Source organism: Fringilla coelebs, assembly GCF_963513975.1.
Source record: "Fringilla coelebs genome assembly, chromosome: 6".
Lineage (NCBI taxonomy): Eukaryota > Metazoa > Chordata > Aves > Passeriformes > Fringillidae > Fringilla > Fringilla coelebs.
Window position 1 is genome coordinate 38187220 of NC_140034.1, and position 16541 is coordinate 38203760.

At 39.4% G+C, this 16541-nt stretch overlaps 1 protein-coding gene across 1 annotated transcript; it reads right to left on the minus strand.

The window, feature by feature from the left end:
• Positions 1-1620: 1620 nt before the first annotated feature.
• On the minus strand, positions 1621-16541 carry LOC311154570 (embryonic protein UVS.2-like). Its single transcript, XM_084207194.1, has 11 exons — positions 16393-16541; positions 16205-16229; positions 15158-15295; positions 13769-13886; positions 13050-13228; positions 9364-9445; positions 8326-8453; positions 6491-6606; positions 5875-6100; positions 4675-4793; positions 1621-4106 (listed from the first exon to the last, which is right to left on the minus strand). The coding sequence occupies exons 1-11, from the start codon at positions 16459-16461 to the stop codon at positions 3876-3878; spliced, it is 1431 nt and encodes a 476-aa protein (XP_084063320.1). The 5' UTR covers positions 16462-16541; the 3' UTR covers positions 1621-3875.

A 16541-nucleotide genomic window follows, 5' to 3' on the forward strand; every position in this document is an offset into this window, starting at 1 on the left:
TGGCTCAGAATAGCAAGAATCAGCTGAATTGCAAAACTCCAGTTATCCACAGCCCATCCTTCTGGCAGTGTTGATCCGCCTGCCCTCAGGAGTAAGTGTCCTGCAGTGTTTGCAAAAAGAGAAAAGAGTCACGGAGTGCACATGAGTCATCCTGGTAACTGCGTGGGTTTGCAGGTGCCTTGTGCATTCTTTCCAGTTTAATATATAACCCCAAATTGTAAAGACTCACACAATTAAATCAGGAAACTCACTGATTTATTCAAGGAAGTAAAACTTATTAATATCTGAATAAAGCTAAACTTAAGGGGGGAAAATTGGGGGGGGGGGGCGTTCTCTCTCAATCTTTCATTTTTTGGCATTTGCTTGCTTGCTGGGGTTTTTGTTTGGTTAGGTTTCTTAATGGTAAAAACCATTAGAAAGACAACTGGAAGCTAAACTTCATACTTGTCCAGCAATTGTGTTAGAGACCATTCGGACATTCAAGGTATTGTAGGCATAAAGCAGGGAATCGGGACAAACCCAAATAAAAGGCGTCATTGTCTTTGCTGGGGAGCTGCTCAGTGGGAAAACAGGAACAGGAGACTTCAATCTTGATGTTACAGTGCAACCTACCGACTGACAGGGGGAATGTGGAGTGCAGCTCCCGGAGAGAAAATACAAGCGGCAGCCCAAGGAATCCTTCCCACCCACGCTCCCGTTCCCGTTCCCTGCAGGTGTCCGCCAGAGGGGGCCCGGCCCCCGCGGCTCTCCCGCTCCTGAGCCATTTGGCAGCCGAGCAGCCGCAGCTTTCCTTTCTCTTTTTTGCCCGCTGCTGTTTCCCATGGTAAAGCGAACTCGATTTTATAATGTGACGACTTAGCCTATAAGGTTTTCAATTTCTATTTGAAATGCAGGAGAGATTAAATGGGCTTTGGTTTGTGTGTCTTCTTGCCAAACTCAGTTGTTGCTCAGTAAGTTGTACATTCTGTGTCCTATAAAGTTATAGCCAGTCTGCTCTGGGCAGCTCCCACCTGGAGTGCTGCATCCTGGTCTGGAGTCCTCAGCACAGAAAAGACAAGGAACTGTTGGAGCACATCCAGAAGAGGGCCACAAAGACGATTAGGGAGCTGGAGCACCTTTCCTATGAGGACATGCTGAGGGAGTTGGGTCGAGTTGAGTCAAGAGATGAGAAGGCTCTGGGGAGACCTTATTGCAACCTTTCATACTTATAGGGGGCTTATATGAGATGGGAACAAGAATTTTAGCAGGGCCTGTTGTGATAGGACAAGGGACAATGGTTTTACACTAATATAAGGAAAAAAGTTTTTGTGTGCGGGTGGTGAGACACTGTAACAGGTTGCCCACAGAGATGGTGGATGCCCCACCTCTGGAAACATTCAAAGTCAGGTTGGATGGGGCTCTGAGCAACTTGGTCTAGTTGAAGATGACTGCTTATTGCAGGGTTTTGGACTAGGTGACCTCTACGTGTCCCTTTCAACCCAAACTATTCTATGATTCAATAACCGGGGTTGTAGTCATGCAAGTGTCATCTCAACCACAGTTATTTGTTTATGTAAGGAAAATGTATGTTAAATTAAACACAGAAATAGACCTATGAGTAGTACATTTTAATGTGCTTCTGTAATGCTTTATTCCAGGCAGTTTTTCTCCTGCAGCAGTAATTGACAGATCTCTGTTCTGGTTCTTACAGACTACAAAAGCATAGCACTCAAAGGCTCTGATTTGCCTCCCAGGCAGGAACCAGGACAGTCTCAAAGCAGGTAAAAAAGGAATACGTGGGCACAAACACTCTTCTTTCTTCCACACACACAGGCTTCTGGAAGTGGGTCTCTTTAAAAACAGCTGGTTTTGTACACAGTTAAGGTAATACCTGTTTGTGTCATGAGTTATGTACATCTATGGGAATGCATATATTCCTCACTGCTAGATACCTCTGTGTTTTAAGGTTAAATCTTTACATTTTGGATTTCAAAAGTGTGTTAAGTGAGTGCTGAACTTCAGCTAGAACTTCTGAAAATCCTCCTATTGTGGTATTTCAATCCTAAACTTTTGACTGCACTGTCCCTTGTGTCTACTAGCTGGTTACTCTTCATATAGTTCAGAATGTGAGTGTATTTATACATGGGCAATGTCCTACTTAAAACCATATTTCTAGGGGCAAATTGCAAGATCAGTATTCTTGTATGTGGTATATTGCTTTAGGAATATGCTGTTGCTCTTTTACCAAGTATGGGTAAACATCTAAAACATTGCACATCTGTAGAGCTCCACATCAGACCAAGGGAAGGAAATCCATAGTAATAATCAAGTTACAAAGCTGTTCAGCACTGTCTGTTTAAAACAGGGACCTGTTCAACTTCATTATATAATCAGAGTTGTCATGGGGTTGTTACTTTTGCACCTCCATCAAAGTCCTCAGACTCAAGGAGAAGAATTAGCATTTTTATAGTCTGAAGCTGAGCTTAAAAATAGAAATAGAGTTTAATTTTCTGACATGCTGATGAAATGGTTACATTCTCCAAAAATATGCCAATCTAAATAGTGAGTCAAATTAAATGAAGGAATGCTTTTTATAACCAGAAGATTGGAGCTTGTAAGAAATACAAATATTTGTTGCCTGCTGTGCATGCATTTTCCCACCATGATGCAAGAAAGCTCTAAACCTTGATGTTCACAACTTATCAGTTATCATTCTTCTGTGGGTGAAAATTAACCAGTGCTTAAAAAGTAAAGCATTACAGACCTTAAACCCCTCCCCCACGCTCCTACAAAGTCATCATAATTCCAAATTGTTTTGGTTGCCCCAGGAACTCAGATTGGCAATTTCTACATGCTCTTCTTCACAAAGACATAATTTCAGCAAGCTCTTTTATTATTCATTATGTTTTGGCATCTCCCAGTTTGGCACTAGCATTTAATTCTGAATACATCAAGTCAAGGCAAACTGTTAGGTGTTTACAGTGGTGATTTCTTTCTCCACTCCAGCCATCTCTTTAGAGGAGGAGGATTTCTCTCTACAGACAAGGTACTTCACACCTAAAGTGCTCTCCAAAGAGAACATTCAATGGTCTTTGCATTAGGTTTTGAAGCCTCATTTTAAAAAAGTATTTTGGTAACGTCTTATGGACAATTTCAATACCTAACTCAGGCCACAGTTAAGTGACAACAGCAGGTGCTTCATTCCATTCCCTCTCCCTCAGTGCTTGTTCCTGCTACTCTTAACTTTAATTACTTTAGTTAAATCTGTTCCCTGACCTGGTCCATCTCACAGAGGAGTAGTGCAAATCTTTGAGTTGAGGTACTGTATGTCGTACTGTACTATGACACCACTTGTTTGGTGTCACGTGGTGATTTCCAGGCTAAGCTCTGGTACCTATATGCCTATATGAATGGTGATCTTAGCTTCAAAATGTAAATAAATGTGTGTGAAGATTTTTCTGTATGTATGCTGGAATGCACATATAGGTTGGGTAACAGCATTTGCCAGAATACAGGTTAAAGTTGCTACACAGCCATGTTCTGAATTTTTTTTTTGGCACAGTTTTAACCACTAAAAGTTCTTGAAAATCTGCTTACATGCTTTCAGCTCTTCTATTGTGTTTGGTCATGCAACACCAGCAATGAGAATACTATAGCAAAAAGCACACAGTCTCAGACAGAAGCGTCCCATGGGCAGGAACATTTCTACCCTTGATTCACCATGGAAATGACACCACTATAGATGTAAGACTAAGAGGTCAAACTTCATGCTTGTTAAAGGTATCAGGCTATGTATTTTTTTTTTTTAATCTGAAATTGGTGGCATCTTCACTTTTACTTGTGGCTAGCTGTACTCTTATTCTCATTCTGGTTTTCAAACCCCATCTGTATTATACTTACCTAGCAAATGTATAACTTATCACAAATCCAGGCAACTCCCACACTAAATCACTGTGGAATTCAACCAGCACAAAGTTCCCAGTGGAAGTAAAGTCTGCAACCTTCTCTGTCCCACAATAAGGGCCAACTGCAGGAGACATAGGGCGGCTTCCATCATGTATGAGCAAGTAGTCATAAATGCATCTGTCACTATATTCCAGCTCAAAGGATAACATTTTGAGAGATATCTGGAGAAAATACAACCAAAGCACTTTGTTTCCAGATTGCAGCCTTTTCTCTTACCCATTTTTTAACAAAAAAAAATACTCTAAACTCCTTGTGTGCAGACACCATTTTTTTATTCTGTGTGTGCACCACATCCTGATCCCATATGGCAATGCAAATTAGTAGCAAATTATTTGCTTAGTTCATCAGTATTTGGATTGGAAGGATTAGCAAGGGACAAGATTGATCTTCTACGCTTCACATTCTTTCCTCTAGAGAAATATAAAAACAGCACCTGCATGATGTTTCAGTTTTCTAGTGGGAGCTCTTGCCTAGGGATTATTTTGAACAAAGCCTTGTGGTACTGGCTAGATTCATGAGTTCACTTGCATGTGTAAAGGTTTTTCTCTTGCAGAGCACCTCAGATACCAAGATTCAGCATAAATTCTTAAAATGGATTTTTGCTTTCAGATTTTTACTCAGAGGATATCTGCTGAAAAGGTGACATAACAGCTCTTATTCTTCAAGGGAAACAGAGGTTTCATCAGAGAACAGTGATGAAACCCACAAATGAATTCATCTGAGCCTTACCTTGTATCCTACTGGAGAAGCGATGACCCAGAAACATGCTCGGTTTTTGGGGTATTTATTGGGGTAGTTTGGAGAGGTGATGACGCCCTTTGAATCTCTGAAAGTGGCTCCACAATTCACTGAGGAGAAAAGGGAGAAAAGCAGATATATTAACAAGAGCGTTTTGTCAGTAGAAATGAGCTTGCGTATAGCCTGTTGTATTATTCCTTCAAACCAAGAAAAAAATGTGCTACCATGAAAGCCCGCTGCTGAAGTACTTTATTTCTTCACTTAGTATTTGTATCAGCAGCTGTACTGAAGGAACTAGAAACATGTCTGATAAATAATCTTTGGAGGACAGGGAAAAGCTGCATCTAAAGCTCTATCTGACCTTCCAATCAACTGTTACCATATTAGCAGAGCATTCTGATGGCACTGACTGCCCTTCAGAAAAGAATCAGCTTATGTATTCAAGATTGCATTATCAAGCTAGATCTAGTGCTTTCTAGAAATTACTCCAGTGAATAAAGCAAAAAGAGTAAAAATAACACTTTTCTAAGACTTTTTCAATTTATGCTCCAAAGAAACTTAGATTTTCAGTGGAAATAAGGCAACTTTGGGTTACTGCCTTCTTGCTGAAAGCAGGACACAGCACAACAGAATTTGTGTGTTTGCAAAAAAGACACCCCTCACATGATTACAGGAAGCACAGTGTTTTGTGTATATAACTTTTAATAAAGTTTTCAATTCAGAAAGTGTAAGGTACTCAAGGTCAGTACCTCTGCTGCTGCATAAAATCCCACAAAACCTTGAATAATGTCTTGCCCAGATACTGGCTTTGTATCTCATTGGTTGAGGTCTCTTGTTGATTCTACAGTCTCTGTGCTCTTTGGCTGCACTGCTCCTATTAATCTCAGTCTTTGCATTGTTTTTATTTAAAGACGTTGTTCTGGAGATATGAAGAAGCCTAACAGAGGCTCTCAGAAGAATGTGAGTGAGATCTCAGGATAACTAACATGAGACCCATGTGACATCCCATTTTCTGTTTCCTGTGAACCTTTAGACACATTATTGCCTGGCCTTCTACATTTCCAATTGCTGTGAAAGCATGAAGAATGACAGTGAAAAGATCTACTCTGTAGTGTATAGTAAAAGTTTTTAGTTCTTCTGTACAAATACTGCTAATGCTGTTCTCCAAGCTTTGTAAAGGAGTGTTCATACCCCTGTTGTAGGAGGCTCTGAATCCTGTGGCTGTAATGCTCTCATCGCTTGCAAACTCCACCAGCATTGTGGGTCCAGATGCCACTAAGGAGGGCAGTGGACCCTTCCCACAGTACTTGTCCAGCAAGACAGGGGAGCTCTTGCTGTTGCCATTGTAAATTTTTATATAGTCAGAAGAACAGTCTGAGGAGCGTTGGAGATCAAAAGCTTCAAACTGCAGGAAGATCTGGAGAAACAAAAAAGCAAAAGTTGGGTATAATGTTATACACAGGGAAAGTCTCAAACCTTCATATTCATTTTACTATCCATGTATTACTGAAACCTTACTTTCTATGTAAAAAGAGCACAGAATTTCATCTAGCTGTCCTATTACTGAGATCCCAGAGACTGATGTTTCACTACTGCTTGTCTTTGAAAAGCCATCCTATCTGAACTGGATAAAAATTGATTGAAATAATCTCTCTAATAATCTTAGTTCTTATGAAAATTGTCGAGACTTTCATTTACTGCATAACAAAATAAATGTCTTGATGCATGAACTGACTCATGGTAATGAAATAATGCTGTGTAGCCTGGCTACTGTGCTTTAAACCTTTTTCTTCCTAATAAAAATTACCTTACTTCGACGGATGCGGATCAGCCACAGACAGTTGCTGTTGTTCGGGTATGGGGATGGGTAATTGACAGAAGAGAACGAGCCTTTGGGTTTAGGCAACACAGAGCTACAGCAATCTGAAGGGAAGAACCAAACAGCGCTGAAGAGAATGAAAACTGCACAAAAATATTCCCATAATGCCTGACAAGTCTCTCCAACCATTTGCAGCTGTCAAGCTTGTATAAATTAATTATACTGCTTACAACTGTATTGCTGTTCCTGGTGTAAAAATTATTGAAAACCTGGAAATGAAATAAAGGCAGTTGAAGTACTTGCCTGTTTCAGCTACTAATGTTTTTTTTTAAAGAAAATAGGGCTTTGTTCACATATATTAGTTTACTGAAAAAAGGCTTGGATCTTTCATGAACTTCCTTAACTTCAGTCACAGAAGTACTTTCAATGACAGCACTACATAAATTTCTGTTAGCAACTGTGTGTATTCATAAGTGTGTGCAAAAATCAAGTTTGAAAACAAGATTTTGTCAAAGCAAAGAGAGGTAGTCACTGAGGGAAAATGGTAACAGAGAGCACCGAAGTCAACCTACAGACCTAGTGACTGGTATACAAAGTCTGATCTCATCTGTCTTTTGTTTTTCCACATCTTCATTTTCTGCTTTTAATGTAACTCCCCAAATTACAAAATATGAATATATGACATCTGCTCATAGGAATTTTTGACATTTTTCTCTTTTTTCCTACTTTCCCTGAGACAACCAGACTTTTTATGGGTTTTTTTTCAGTCCCCAAGTTTTTCTCTCTTTTTTACATTTAGTGCTTTTCTTCCAAAACATACAGATCTAATTATGAAATTGCATAGTAAGGGTACTGAAATGTGATTAATTCCCAGCCCCACTGTCAAGAATAAATATCACAAAATACTTGTTATCACTATCTTTGAGGCATATAAATTGTAAAGTTGTCTCATCTGCTGTTGTGAATTTGGAGGAACCACTCTCAGCAATGATTTCTCTACCTAATCCAACTGAAGGAATGTTAATTCCTTCTAAATTCTAATTATTTACCTATGTTCTAACACAACAGTAGAATTTAGTACACTAATATTTAGGTCTTGCTAATGCTTCTTGCTGTTTTGGTGGAAACTAATTGAATAACATCTCAGAAAAGTCAAATACCATATAAATCAATTAGCCTTTGTCCTGGGAGTTAAAGCAATACCCATGCAGTGGAGGAACATGATGTTATACCTGTTTTGTGCATCTTGGCTGAAAGTTCCTGTTTACAGAGAAATGTTAGGTATTTCTAGACCTTAAGAAACCACAGGGATGAGTTAAGAAATAGATGTGGCAGGAAAGTAGATATCTGTACAAAATGCCTATGGTTTTCTCCTCCAGGGGGTTCTGATCAGGCTGAATGGCACCCATGCTTACAGCCCTGCAGACATTTTGTAATTAAGAGAAATCACAAATCTGCTGGCACTACTGACGCACATGACTCTAAGCTATACTCATGGCTGAGGAGAGCTTACATGCTTTGCAACCTTCACAGCTTTCCTGAAATGAGAATTTGACTGAGGTAGCAACCATGAGTTCTCTGATGGATTTTGCTTATCTCAAAGAGCAGGGATTAGGTGAGGATAACTCAAAATGAGAGTGAATTATCGAAAGTAAAGTGTCCTTTCCAAGAAGGCAGCAGTTTGGCACAGGGGCAGTTCTGTTTCCTGGTGTAGGGTGAGAGAGATGTAGTGAAGGGACTGTGGTCCACATTCCTTTGGGGGATATCTGTCAGTACCTACAGACATCAGCTGCATTCATATGCCTTTTATCTACAGCACTTACTGCACTTGTAGAGCTTATTGATTTTAGCTACATCCAAGTTACTCAGCCCATCTCTCTGCCCAATAGGTACAGAGGGATCAGGAACTGGTACAATAGTTGGTTTTCCTGGAGTGCTGGAGAAGTCATACCTGTAGAAACAAGGAAATCACATTTCTAGATTGATTTTCATTGATAGGAAAGTTCTCTAACTGCATTATCATTTTTCATGCACCATGTAAACAGAATTTTAATGGAAATGGACAAGAAGTTTCTCAGAGACCTGGTAGCCTTCCCTTAGGAGGACTAGCATGGCAGATACTTGATGTTCAGCAGGTGAAAGCAAGGAAGCAGAAAAAGCTGCTCTGTCCTGAGTGAAAAGGCCTTTCAGTAATGCCCAGCAAAATGAACTGAATCCCACTTTCTTGGTTCCTGAGGCAGAGGAGCAGAAATAGTTCTGTCTCAGTTTCTAATTGCCTGTTTGCTATCTGCAATTTCCTGCCTTCTGCTAGTCCATTTTTGTTTCATGGTTTTGTTCAGAAATTATTATTTGCTTGTGGAAATAAAGAAGGTACATGATACAAGCTTGAACATTATGGACTATAATGCAGCCTTAGACAGTGTTCCCAGATTAACAGAAGGCAGCATACAACATCTCAATAATATAAAAAATTTCCATCTTTCTTGCCTCTACACTTGAATGCTGTTGTCTATGATCAGCTGTTACTACGTTTATAAAATAATTTAAACTTCAGGACTGGTTTAGATCAGTGGTTCAGTAGAATTAGGCTTTGGACCAGAGCTCTGTTAAAGACCTTTAGCAAGAGGCAAGAGTACATTGGAAGAAAAATGTTGTCCTATGTTTTGTTGCTATCCATATCAACTCTTGTTTTCCAGGAATCCTGCTGACAAAGGAAGTATGCTCACCCTTAATTATGTCCATGCGCTCAAATGAACAGCAGAAGTCACTCCCTGCACAGAGCAACTTCTTCTTCCTATATGTGAGCAGAATATCTGAAAGCTGTTTGCTCCTTTGAAAGGATATTTCCACCACCAACTTACGCGCCATAGTGCATCACTGAAGAGTAGTCATAGGGAAGGCCCAGATTTTTGGAATTCATTTTTCCAAAGTTCCCTTGTTCTCCTGTAAGGTAAGAAAGCAGCATTTCAGTCAGAACAATTATTACTGCTCTAATACAGCAGTACACTGCCTGCTGTCATAATCCAGAGAGTAACACAGGATACTAATATGTGTTCTAATGAGATCTTGGACCTATCAAAACCACCAGAGATTTTTGAAATCCATGGGAACCCATTTTTACAGTCTAGTAGGTTTCAGAATATAAAGTTAATCAAATAAGTTTTGATATAATGAATGAATAATTCTACTCTTTAAGCAAAGGTATTCCTCTGTCCATCTTCATTTGGGTGTCTCCAAATATATTTCAGTGCATTATCTTGAATAGTATAAGCATCCAACCTATGTTCCCAAAGCTGCATCCATACCTTGAGGGGGAAGTCTGGCTGACCACCTAGATGAAAAATTAGGAGCTATGCATGGGTGATGTCATGCTGAGTCCTAATGCCACAAAAGAAAGGAAAATATTTTCCCTGTCACTTGGCCCAGAGCCTATGCTACCAGACATGTTCTGCCTTTGTCTCTGGTCAAACCCATCAGCAGTGACTAGAGTGAAGTGATATGACTCACATGAAGCAGAAAAACAAATTCTGTCAGAACAGTTGCTGAGCATCTCATCACTTCTCATCAGCCTTAAAAAGCCAATATGAGATAAGGTGTTACACTGATACAGGGCTGGGGCCCAGGGACAGAGACTGGATTTCATGTCACCTAGCTTTATTTCTTCAAGTTAGGCACTAAAGCTATTCCTCAAGGCTTCCAGGATAGTCAGAAGAGAGGGAAAGAACATGAGACACAGTTGGAGGGTGTTTCATGTGAAGAAGGTACTTATTTTTCTCACTGACTGAAGATCATGAGAATGAATTATGTGCTGGGTCTCTTCTCCATGGTGAGACAGGCAAACAAGCACTGTCAGAGCAGGGAGCTGAATGCAGCCAGCCTGGCATTAAGACTAAAGCCCTTGCCACTGAGCACTTCTTTCCAGTTCTGTACCTTCATTATTGTAACTACATGTGTGGTTTGTAAACCACAGACCATCTGGACAAGAGTTCAGAGCTGGATATCCTTGAGATCTACACAACTCAGCTGGCAGGCTTTCAAGCAGAGCAAATCTCAGCCAGTAATGTCCTTCAGCATTGGTCCTGGGCTGAGGGCTAAGAGATGCAAAAAGATTTGAAATCCCAACTAATAGAAAATTTGGGGATAAACAGGAATTTAGAGCTTTTCATAGCTCTAAACCTCAGTTAAGGCTTAAACTGTTTCTCAACAGCATTGGCCTTCCTGACTCTGTTTTAATCTGAGTCCTTCTTATCTGCTATACTAACTTCAGAAAGCATTATCAGCAAGTATGCAGCTTTTTTTGAGGTGATGAACAGAGAACACAGTTCAAACGTGGTGAAACACTGAAGCATTTGGCTACTGTTTGGCACAGAATTGCTTTGCTGAATTACTTTGCTAAATAAAGAAAAAGTGACAGCATCCTATCTGGACTGAGGTGCTGCCAGCAAACTACTACCTACCTCATCACATGCCAAAGAGATCTGGCTGTCTAGACCTGCACATATCTGGGGACTTACCCCATCTTTTCCACTCTCAAAAAACAAAAAACAAAAAATCTACCTCTGCCAGAATGTTAAGTGCCATGACTCAGAAGAACTGAAAAGGAAACTATGGCTTAAGACTCTGAATATTTTTTTTTCCCAAAAATGTAAGAAAAACAAGCTGAGTTTCAAGTAGCTAAGTGGACAGCAACTGATCAGGCTGCATTTTGTCAAAACAAAGAAGTAGGATGGCTTCCAAGGTAAATTGCTGGATAAAAACAAAACCCAGAAAACATTCACAATATGAAAGTCCTGGCAGGAGAAAAACAGCTTGTGTGAGAGAGCTGAGACGCTGGAAAAGGTCTTGAGGTCTAGTTCTACACCACCAAGGTCAGCAGCAGCTCTGCCATCAGCAGTGTTAATAGCAGCAAGTTGTAACATTACAATCCTCATGAACAGAACTCTTTCTTAATTTCCTTTTCCCTGCATATCTTTGCATTTTTTCCCTACAGTGCACACTCTGCATTCCAACTCCCTTGCCACACCAATCATCTCATTCTTCACCTATGGTGAACACTGATGATACACCTCATCTCCTTTGGCATAGCCTTGTCTTCTTTACCTCTTCCCCCTCATTTATCATTTCATGATACTGTGCCTGAATCACAGCTTAGTTACATCTGTATCCTTCAGGAATTATGACATCTGAACCTGTGGAGTTCCCTTTGCAAAACTACTGTAAGACTATGTGTGTTTAGTGTATATAACTTCATGATTTCAACTTCTCTTTCCTAGCACATCCTTTGCTGACATTTCAAACATGGCACACCCTTGTTGTACAATGGCAAACAACTCACAGCAAAATTACACCTTAACGCTGGAGCCGAAACCTCAATAAAGAGCAACACAAATGGAATTTACTTAGGATATCATGGGAATAGCTGAAGCAAGTTTGAAGAGCAGTGTGTTAGGAATTTGCAATAAAAACAATCAAGTTCCATCTGGAGAAAAAGATGGATATATTTTTAGCTGTGCATGATATTGTGTAGTTGAGTATCTTATTTCTTGAAGAGACTTAATAGAATTTGGTATTCAATTGTCTGTCCTAATTTACTATTATTTTCCATAATGAACTAAACAGACTATTGTATTTCTACAATTGTTATGGATTACTCAGCTCTCTAAACAGCTGTCAGACAAGTGACACCCTGCATACTTTCTTCTGGTATTTTCCTTCTGTGTACCACTTTCTCACTTTCCCTTGGATCTCTTGCCATTCTCCCTACCCTTTCCTCCCCAGAGCCTGGAGTTCTTGTGTATGATGAGCCCATGTTCCCAGCACACAGATCATGGGCACGTGCCCAAATGATTCATTCTGCGTTCTTTTCCATAAATAGTATCCACTTGTTTTTCCTCTACAGAATTACCACTCCTGATTGCTTCCCATGGCTCCTTCTTTTCATGTGTCTATGATCCTGTCCACGAGGAGGAAATAATTGCAGTCTTTCCTCTCACATCAAGCCAGGTCCCAGAATTTTGGAAATTCTAATGGTTGCATACGTTTCCAGTGCCTCCACATTGAGCCCCTGGTTCATATATGTTTTAGGATATGTGCATTTCCCTCACTGCCAAGATGCCTGCTGGCTGCCTTCCCCTATTTCCATAGCTTTTCTGGGATAGAACTGTTGTGTGATTCCCCACCATAATCTTGAATGTCACACTTCACCCCCCTCAGTTAAGGGTCCCATAGTCTTGCCTCCTGGCCAAGTCTTTGCACCATTTTGTTATCCTGATGATCCTGTTATTTTGGGGTCTGGGCTCAAGATGGCAATCAAAATAAGAATATAGAGCTACTTTCAGGCTGCCTCTTTCACAGTGCCATAGGTGTAGCCACAGAAATTCCCTTAATACAAACACTGGACAAGGAATTCCATCATATACTGAATGTGCTGCTGCCGCTGCAATTCAGCCAGCATTAATCATAGTTCTTATTTGCATTGTTGTTCACAGGAGAAACGTTCTCCTTTAACTGTAAGTATATATTTTCTCTTAAGATTTAGTGGACGTACCTGCCACTATGTGTTCCCACATAATCTTGACAAACCTGTCCCGATCACTCCGTGCTTGTTCATGGATGAAACCCAGTGCGTGGTTCATTTCATGCTGAATTGCTCCTTTATCCATGCAACCATTTTTCATCAGGCCTACTGCTTGGCGTCCTCCAATCTTTCCAAAGTAAGACCAGCAGCTAAGAAGAAGCAATCAATAACCAAAAGGATCATATTTAGCAAATACAAACATATAGATGTATTGATTTTGTCACCAAGATATGCAGCCACAGCAGGGGACATGCAAATAGTCACTGGCATGAGGTATCTAGACTTCTGAAAGCTGCCAAATGACACGGTGGGAGGGAAATAAAGCCTTTGTGATGAGGATGGCAAATTTCAAACCAGTAAATTTGCTATATCAAACTAAGGTGAAGCAGTATAAAGTGTTAAGCAAAACCCGAAACAATTATACTTATTTAAATTTTTACAATTAAGGAAAATTTTTTATTTTGAATTATACCCCATTATCTTTAAATCCACATACACATTTATTCCTGCAGCCTATTAGCTGATGTAACTACCAGTATATCTAAAGAAAACTGAAAAATTGCACCTTCTCTCTAAATCTTTATTGCTAGTGAGAAAAAAATAAAACTACTACTTAAATCCAAAACAAATCAGGAAAAAATCAGAAAGACCCTTTGAGTGCTGCCACTCTCAGGAGACAGGGAGCTTACCTCTGCCCTCGTTCAACATAAACATAGTCTGTTTCTGTAGTGCGATTTACAAATTGCACACAGGTCAGCGTGGAGATCTCTTGCAAAGCATCAGCAATCCAAGATCTCTCTGTTATTGCTAGAAAGAGAAGGGGACCAGGAGAAATCTTTCTTGGTTAATCAAAAAGCAAGGTGCTTTGATGGGCTGCATTCCTTAAAAACTTCACAGCACTCATTAGCTCTTTATCATACAAGTATAGTAAAAAAAGGGCACCAAACATTCAGAGATATTCAAACTGATTGGACTTTTATGAGGAAGTATAACAATTACAGCTATCTCATATACATATTATTTAGGAGACAGCTGATGGAAAGCAAAAGATTGGCATTGTTCCTTCCATTAGGAAGAACAGAAGAAATGAGGCAGTTTCAGATACAAATAGTTGGAATCTTGTATCCCAAATAAGCCAGTTGATTGTAGCTAAGCACCAAAACCCCAATTTGTTTATCAGAAAGAGCAAATGCCTGCCACAGCCCCCTTGGAATCACTTGAGACAGCCAAGGCTCAGGTACCAAATAAAGATCAGAGTGTTTATCTACTTTGGAACATTTTGGCTTAATTTGGCTTCCTCAGTTATGAATCATCTGCAACTGATGTGTATCTCAATTTCCTAACATTTAAACTTTGGAGAGAGGCCGACAGTGGAAATAACCCTCACCTAACCACAAAAGTATATACTGCAGTTCTGGAGGCACATGGGCAGAGAAGCAGCCTAGATAACAGAGAGATTGAGCTTTTCTCAGTTCCTTTCCCTGAGGAACAGGAATCAGGCTCAGGCTGTATTTTATTTCCATGCCATTTTCTCTCAAGGGAAGCTCTTTGAAGAAGGGTCTGTATGGAATTCACTCCGGCAGCTTTTTGCATAGGACAGAGCTATTGACTGACTAGAGGGAATCAACAACAGAAAAATATCTCCAAGGATTTTTCCTCCATTTTTGCCTCTACAGGGGTTCTAGTGTGGGAATATTTCTATGAGAGATTTAAAATAAAATTATAGCTTTTAAAAACATGTTCCTAGTGATAATTTTGACAAAAATACATTCATAATGTAAACAAATTATGCCTCTTCTAAATGTACTTGTTAAATATCAAAGTACATCATAGCTAACAGAAGCAAGCTAATATTTGAAAATTACAATTAATTACTATTGGCCCAAGTAACCACATATTTTAGTGTGAGTCTTAGCCAAACTTCCATGGGGCTAACAGGATAGAAAAAGAGACATACCAATAAATTCTCACTTGTGCAAAGGTTGCTTCTGGTGCTTATCAGAGAAACATAAAGTAACAGGGAGTTAGGGACTGGAAAATCAAGGCTAACTTTAGAGCATCCATTTGCATACACTCACAGAAATCAGAAGAGATGTTAACTGGAACCTTGACCAGTCCATCTTGTGACTTGGGCCACAGACAGCTCTCACAGTTAATTGCACTGCGTCGCCCTCTTCTCAAGAGGATGTCTCCTTCATACACAGCTATTTCACTACCTAGCAGGTGCAGAAAATAAAGAATATGCAAGGCACTGAGAAAGCAAATACATGTGCAGAAAGGGAGACAAGAGATACATACTAACCAAGATTTGCAGCTTTGGAAATTTCTTTCACTGAAGTTTATTTCCTAATAATGTGAGGAAGGATTAGTATGCTAAGACTGGTTAGGTCTGCCTTGCTTCCTGGATATAAAAGTTTAGTGTTAATATAAGTGTCATAGTGCAGCTGTGATCAAAGTTGTGACTAAATAAACTTTAGCTTAAGAAGCTTTGGGAGCTTTCAGAGGGGAATGCTAAGTGTTGTAAGTCATTGTCCTCTTCATTTGAGCTTGTGGAAAAGAAAAATCATAACTGACCTCTGTAAAAATAGGATTAATAATACATTACTATTAAATGAATTACTATTTTTATCATGCATATTGAGTGTATGCAAGCTATTAATGTCCAGGTTAATTGTGTATTTGATATAAAACATTGTGATGTGCTCCTCAGTTCTGACTCTAAAATACTGGGAATACATTTCTCACAGACAAAAGCTATCTGTTATTAAGCAAAAAAATTACAGAAGTCTTGGATATAGCAGACAGGAAAGTACCATATATCAGATAAGATAGAAAACAAAGTGAAAAATAGTCTGATTTGCTAGAGCTACATATGGAAAAGAACATTTCATGTAGCAATTGTTCAATAATTCTTCATAATTTCTTTATCACAACAGCATAAAAAATCACAATGAATGTGACTTTAAAACACATTTGAGTTCTGTGAATTGCCTTCCAGTGATGGTGGAAAAAATACCGAAAACCTTTTCAAAGAGAAAAATATACCAAATCATGACATTGAAGTATACAGATGTAGGTCCACCAAAGCCTGTAGTTATTGATATAATAATTACAATCAAACTCACCTAAGTCATTCTTTCTAGTAGTTATCTGGAAAAAAAAAAAGAGTACATATATTTTAGTACATGCTCATCTCCTTAGCAGAAAACTTCTGTCAAGTAGATTCACAGAGTTAGAGTTTCTAATTAATTGTAAGATAGAGCAACTCAGCAGCAGCAATGTAAATTCTCAACATCTCAGAGCAGGGACACACCTGGACGGGTCTACTTAGTGCAAAGCTACAGAGAAATGCTAAACGAGTTGGCAGAAGAAAGTACTTCATCTTCACATTTCCAAGATGAACTTCTCTGCTCTGCAGCTCAGTTCTCAAAATTGTGGTTAGTTTACTTGGGGCAAGTTTTA